The 6,738-nt window shown below is 37.6% G+C and overlaps 1 protein-coding gene across 1 annotated transcript in view; it reads right to left on the bottom strand.

The window, feature by feature from the left end:
• The window catches only part of ADAMTS6 (ADAM metallopeptidase with thrombospondin type 1 motif, 6), a 156,669-nt gene that overhangs the window by 6,747 nt on the left and 143,184 nt on the right, over nucleotides 1–6,738 (bottom strand). The window contains exons 23-24 of the mRNA XM_009327284.1: nucleotides 4,319–4,495; nucleotides 2,936–3,092 (exon numbers count right to left, since the gene is read on the bottom strand). Coding sequence (XP_009325559.1) covers nucleotides 2,936–3,092; nucleotides 4,319–4,495 — 334 coding nt within the window. The remainder of the gene's footprint in view (nucleotides 1–2,935; nucleotides 3,093–4,318; nucleotides 4,496–6,738) is intronic.

The following is a 6,738-nucleotide window of genomic DNA, read 5'->3' as shown; positions in this document are numbered from 1 at the left end:
GGTCAGCTCCTCATCCATCCCCAGGCAGAGCTCCATGCACTCCAGCTGGTCATTGACATAGAGGGCGACACCCCCTCCTCGTCTCCCCTGCCTGTCCTTCCTAAAGAGCCTGTATCCCTCCATCCTAACACTCCAGTCACAGGAGCCATCCCACCACGTCTCTGTGATGCCAATAAGGTCGTAGCCCTGCAGGCGTGCACACGTCTGTAACTCCTCTTGTTTATTCCCCATGCTACGTGCGTTTGCAATCAGTGGTTTCCAGTAAATGTTTCCAGTAAATAAATATCTTCAATGTGGAACATGAGCAAAAACGGGATGGTAAGTGGCAGCATGTTGGGAATTTTTTTTCTGTATCTTTTTCCCCTCGATTCTTCCTAACTGCGCTAATGAGTCTGCATGGCTGTCAGTAAGGAGCTGGCTCATGCCTGGCCCACTCAAAGTGCAGGCCAAAGAGCTGAAGTCCATCTGGAATACTGTGTAAGTGATTTTCAACATTGTCTATTTGTGGATCCCAAAAATTTTCCAGTGAAGGTGTAGGTCCCTGAAAAACACTATGACCAACAGGCTTACTTTTCATAGCTACCTTGCACAGTTCCACTGTAATGAAGTCCACAGCCACCCAGTGTACAGACCACACACAGAAAACCCCTGATTGTATTCATCTATAGGAGATTAGCATATTTTCCTGATAATATTGAAGAATTACAAATGTAATGACTATAAATAACAACATGACCTTGTCATCTTGAAATTAAGAGGAGACTGGGACTAAATCATGCCCACTTATAAGTACTTTATTGCCTTCCTTACTTTGGAAAAAGTCAACATCTGTGTTCGGAAATAAAATTATCATTTAGCCTTTGAGCTTTAAAGGGCAGAAAGTTTCCTAGATTAATAATAATCATGTAAAAATTACTTGAGAGCACCAAACATAAAAATGGGAATTAAAATAACCAAGGAAAATTCTTTAATGAAGATATTTTTCAGATGACAACACCGAACGAAAAGCCTCTATTTAAAATTAAAACTTCCAAGCAGTAAATTATGGTGCTCATAGACTGAATCATCAGTTTATTTTCTGGGAAGATTTTAGTATGCTCCCACTTCATCACAGACACCTCCATTTGACAGACTTTTATGAAAACTTTGAATCTATGGCGTGAACCTGAACGGATACAGTAGGTATTGAATGAACACCAAATCAGGGTAGACTGTAGCATAAATTTGCCTTCTTTTTTAAACTTAAAAATCAGAGTATTTGTTCCACACAAATAGGATATTAAACTCCAATGTAGTTGGAGAACCTGTGTAAAAGATACTCCACTATATACTGCACAGAGATTAGTTAGTTAAAAGGAGCAGTGTTAGTGACATTGCAGTCAAGTACTCAAAATTCAGGGAATATCAAAATTTAGGGCATACCTGTTTTAAAAGAACTACTATCGCTGTGCAATCTTTCTTGATTTTTGGACATGTGTGTTTTGGTAATTTTTTATTCCTTTTTCCCTTCCACACAAAATTAAGTGTACTCATCTGGTGAGCAACTATTCTAAATTTTTACAGTCAATGAGGAAACTTTTTTTTTGGAGTGCCTAGCACTCCAATTTTACTTTGAAGACAGCACTTCCTAATAGGTTAGCTTGGACAATTTATGAGTTCCGATCTGGAACCTTTCATAAACAATAATATCAAAATAAGCTTATCAATATCTATTATATCCTCTAGTAAAAATATGTTATGATGAAGCTAGTTAATAGTTTGATTAAATTAGACTGTATCATGTAAAAAATACTGTAATTATTTCAAACGGGCACTACAAATCCAAGAAATTAAAAAGTTAAATTAGAATAAGCTGACAAGTAAGTCCAAGTATAAGAACAGGCTTGTAGCACTGTGTAGCATTAAATCTGTGGTCCCGGACTTTCAATGAACATGTAATTAACTATTTTTGCCACTAGATTGTTATGTTAACCACTGATGGAGCAGGTAGAAGGTTAGTGGATGAGAAGTATATCATGCTTCCCCTGCTATTATGGACATTTCCATTGAACCAATAAACACACTGGAAAATGAACAACACAAAGCAATAGTATTTTGTCCATAACATAGACTATATATTTTTAAGCATGTTTTTTCAAACAGAGACCCTGTATTTAGGTTTTTATTGACTTCACCTTTGAATTACAATGACTAATTAGAAAATAATTGTAAAAAATTCATTCACAGTCCGAGAGATGATGTCATGTAGACTTTTAGTAATAAATTAGTGCAGTAATACTGACCGTGTGTCCTGGTTTCGGCAGGGATAGAGTTAATTTCCTTCCTAGTAGCTGGTACAGTGCTGTGTTTTGGATTTAGGATGGGAACAAAATTGATAAGGCACCGATGTTTTAGTTGTTGCTAGGTAGTGCTTACACTAGTCAAGGACTTTTCAGTTTCTCATGCTCTACCAACTGAGAAGGCTGGAGGTGCACAAGAAGCTGGGAGGGGGCACAGCCAGGACAGCTGACCCAACCTGGCCAAAATGGGATATTCCATACCATGGGACGTCATGCTCAGTATATAAAGCTGGGGGAAGAAGAAGGAAGGGGGGGACGTTTGGAGTGATGGCGTTTGTCTTCCCAAGTAACCGTTATGCGTGATGGAGCCCTGCTTTCCTGGAGATGGCTGAACCCCTGCCTGCCGATGGGAAGTAGTGAATGAATCCCTTGTTTTGCTTTGCTTGCGTGCACGGCTTTTGCTTTACCTATTAAACTGTCTTTATCTCAACACACGAGTTTTCTCACTTTTACTCTTCCAATTCTCTCCCCCATCCCACTGAGGGGGGGGAGTGAGCGAGCGGCTGCGTGGTGCTCAGTTGCCGGCTGAGGTTAAACCACGACACCGTGTCACCTTACTCTTTCCAGAATAAATTCTATTAAGATGGCAAACTTACCTTCTGTGTTGGAAATGGGAGTACTGTCACATTTGCTTTCACACTGCTGCATTGATGGAGGTCTAAGTGTTTCTGGACACTCGCTGGATGCTTGTCCGGTGTATGAGAGGCACTGTACTGTTCTCATCTGTTGCCCAAGACCACACTGCGCAGAACACTAAAAATAAGAAAGATAAAAAAGTAAAACAACTTGGATCCAATTTTTAAATATCAAACAGGATAACAGGAAAGCAATCAGGAACAGCACACATGCACAAATTTTAAAGACGACAGGCATCTGAAGAGATTTGGTTAATACAGAAAATAATTTTCAAAAAATAGTTTAGAATGTTTCTTTTTTGACAGTATATGCGCGCACTTGTCTTTCAAAGAAAATAAAACACAATGCAATGTTGGCTCCCTGAACAGTTCAGATTTGAGGTATACGAATATAATCTACTCTATTTCATATACTATGTCTGAGTTTAAGTGCATGTTTTCAAGAGAGAAATAATCACTTTAGAATAAAAAAGGAAAAACCAAGGACAACAAGAATTCAAATTTGCTAGAGGACTCTTTTTAAGGAAAAAGGAAACTACCTTTCAAACAAAAATACTATGCTGTTTCAAAACATTTTTTAATTTCTATAACTAAACAGTGGTTTTAGTACAATATCAATTTAAGATAAATGCGCATCTGAACAACTACCATAAAAGAAAGGTGATTTGACTGTAATACCACAAATGATTGTCCCCTGGTTAATTAAGCTGAAGTGTTTTATTTTCATTAGTGGCAAATTACTGAGCAAACTTAGAAACTGAAACATCCATTTATCATTTTAAAAACAGGCCATTGATCATAAGAGATGCAAAAACATAAAGAAAGAAGGAAACTCAGTATATCATGTTTAGAAACACTGCATAATAGCAGCACTGTTCAGCCTGTCCTGTAACAATTTAGCGCTCTCTCTGGTAATTCAGCATATTTTATGTAAAATTATATAGATCTCAAAGTTTTTTTGGTGGCTATATATAAGTATCTTATTAAAATAGGAACTGGCTTTGTATTTCCATGACGTTTCTCAAGGAAGTTAAATGCATTTTAAAAATACTAAACCTTGTAACATTGCTGTATCCCAAAATCCCCTTCCAAAAAAACTGTAAAAAGGACTACTTCATTTTTAAAAAAATGCATACAGAAACTCATCCAGTAGAAACTAGATTGCTGTCAGCAGATCCTTTACAGTTCAGCAAAAAACTATCATTCAGAATCACATTTCAATCTGAGACAAACAGGTTCAGTCATGGGAACCACCTCTTACCCATTTCCAGCAACACCTTATCCTTAGAAGGTGCTAATGTGTAGGAGACTAACAGCAATAAACACTTACATGAACTATCTTACCTGTCCCCAGTCTCCAGTAACCCAACGAGGAGGAGGACATCGGCCTAAACTACAGCGGATGCGGACTGGCGGCTTGCTTTCCTCTTGGCATTGCGCGGCTGGAAAAGTTTTTAGAAGATCGCTGCTTTTGCACAGAACAATTCGGTGTTTGAATCCTGGGCCACACTTTGGTGTGCACTGAAAAAATATTGATATAAATAAATAATGAAAATCTCATTAAAAAGTCAATAAAAGCATCAGAAATGTTATTATGGAAAACAGGAGAACATATTTGTGGTCTTATAATTAAACTATAGTGACAATTTTCCCAAGATGATAATGATAATTTGAAAATGTTTCGAAACGCAAACAAGCTGACTGATGATTGCTTTATTAAGTTCAAGTTTTTATAAGTTTTGATTTGTTAAAGGTAGATTTCTTTGCTATTTATATTTAGGCTTTGGTGTTACTATTTTATATATAAGAGACTTTAGGTTAGGTTTAAGAAAAGCACTTCGCTGGAAAGTAGAAAGGTCTGCCACATGTAGCACTATTATGAAACAAACTTGAGCATGCATTTCAGAAATTAAAAGTAGAACTCTCTGTTCTTAATATGACCTTAGTACAGTCTTTCTCCACCTCATTTGCAGACTACTGAGCTACAATGAACACATTCTTTCCTCAATAAACTTACAGGAAGATAAATGCTTTACTGGACTCCACAGAAACCAGACTATTCAGATAGAAATACTGTACCTCTCCTACAACACATGCTTTTCTCTCCTTTTACCTGTATTAACAAATTATGTTAAGAGCTGTTCTGTACCACTTCTGTGGGGCTCACAGTCATGCTAGTAGGCTTCCTTCTTTATGCTTTGAATTTTCAGTGACTGTAACAACTTTTGGAGCTAAAAATATCTGTGCATAGAAGACATCTGTGCAACTACAGGCACATCAACCTTCTTTATAGTATCCAGTGATTTATCATTTACTTTGAATGAAAGACTGTTTAAAGGCAAGCTAGTACACAGAAAATGGGATACAATGAATCATGGGGATATCAGTGGTGGATCATTCCAGTTTATTCTAGTCGTCTCCTTTCATTTTTTTAGACAAAGGAAGTGGAACAGTTTTAACCTACCTGGGCTTCAGTAAAGTTTTTGAAAAGGGGATGACAACTGGGTAAAGTTTAGGATTTGAGAGATGCTACCTGCAAAGACCTTCTAGGATCAGTCATAGGACTGATCTGATTCATATTTCTTTCCAGTCTACTTAATGATGTTCATACAAAAGTAGTTTTAGTTGTCCACTGTTTCTGAAATTCCTGAAAGTAGCAGATAGCACAGGTAACTAACTGACCTTGATGCTACAGAGGTATGCTCTACAGAAAGAAATGGACAACCATAAAGACATTAATAATTGAAATGAAGTGAATTTTGGCAGTATGACATGCAAGAGCATGCATTTCCAACCCCCCCCCCCCCAAAAAAAAAAAAAACCCAAACCCCAAGAAATGAAAAAAGGAGGATAAAGATCTGGATATATTAACAGAGTGTAAAATGACTTTCTGTAATCAATATGTGATAGCTGTGGAACAGAAGCAGCTTATTAGGGTATACTGATACACTGTAGGTTATGGTATTTTCAGTAGAGCAAGAAACAAAAGAATGAGGCACATGTGGAATCTGCTCTGGGATAATATATACATTTAGCTCTAGTCATCCAGTCCCAAAAAGATGACTTCAAACTGAAACATGAAAGCAGAATGTAACCAAGATTAATACATTTCTGATAATGATAGCTGGAAAGGAAGAAGGGCTGTTTCAGACAACAAAAGCAAACAGGTATAAACTGGCATGGAACTAGAACATTAGAACACTTCTTGCAATTCAAAGATTGAAGTTCAGGAATAGTTTTCCAAGAAGCAGTGGGACAAACCCCCAGATTAACTAATTTTAAAACAATCAATTTATCAAAGCAATTATATGATATGGCTGCATTTGACAGCAAGGACACAGACATGGAAACTCAGGAAATCCTAACTTGTAAGTACTCCAGAGGGTACTTTGAGATAAAAAGTGGGGTGAGATGGGAGTCCAGAATAGCAAGGATCTGAAAACGTATACAGACATTTTTGCACTTTGATTTGCATGTGATGCAGTCCCATTCAAACGTATCTGCCTTTCCTTTCAGCTGCACTGGTTGACATTCTTCAAATTTAATACTTAGGTCAGTGTAAGGTTGTCCTGGTTTCGGCAGGGATAGAGTTAATTTCCTTCCTAGTAGCTGGTACAGTGCTGTGTTTTGGATTTAGGGTGAGAATAATGTTGATAACACACCGATGTTTTAGTTGTTGCTAGGTAATGCTTACACTAGTCAAGGACTTTTCACCTTCTCCTGTCCTGCCAGTGAGAAGCTGGGAGGGGGCACAGCCAGGACAG

The sequence above is a fragment of the Pygoscelis adeliae genome, unplaced genomic scaffold, assembly GCF_000699105.1.
Source record: "Pygoscelis adeliae isolate BGI_AS28 unplaced genomic scaffold, ASM69910v1 Scaffold26, whole genome shotgun sequence".
Taxonomy (NCBI): Eukaryota; Metazoa; Chordata; class Aves; order Sphenisciformes; family Spheniscidae; genus Pygoscelis; species Pygoscelis adeliae.
This window is presented reverse-complemented; position numbering and strand designations above follow the sequence as displayed.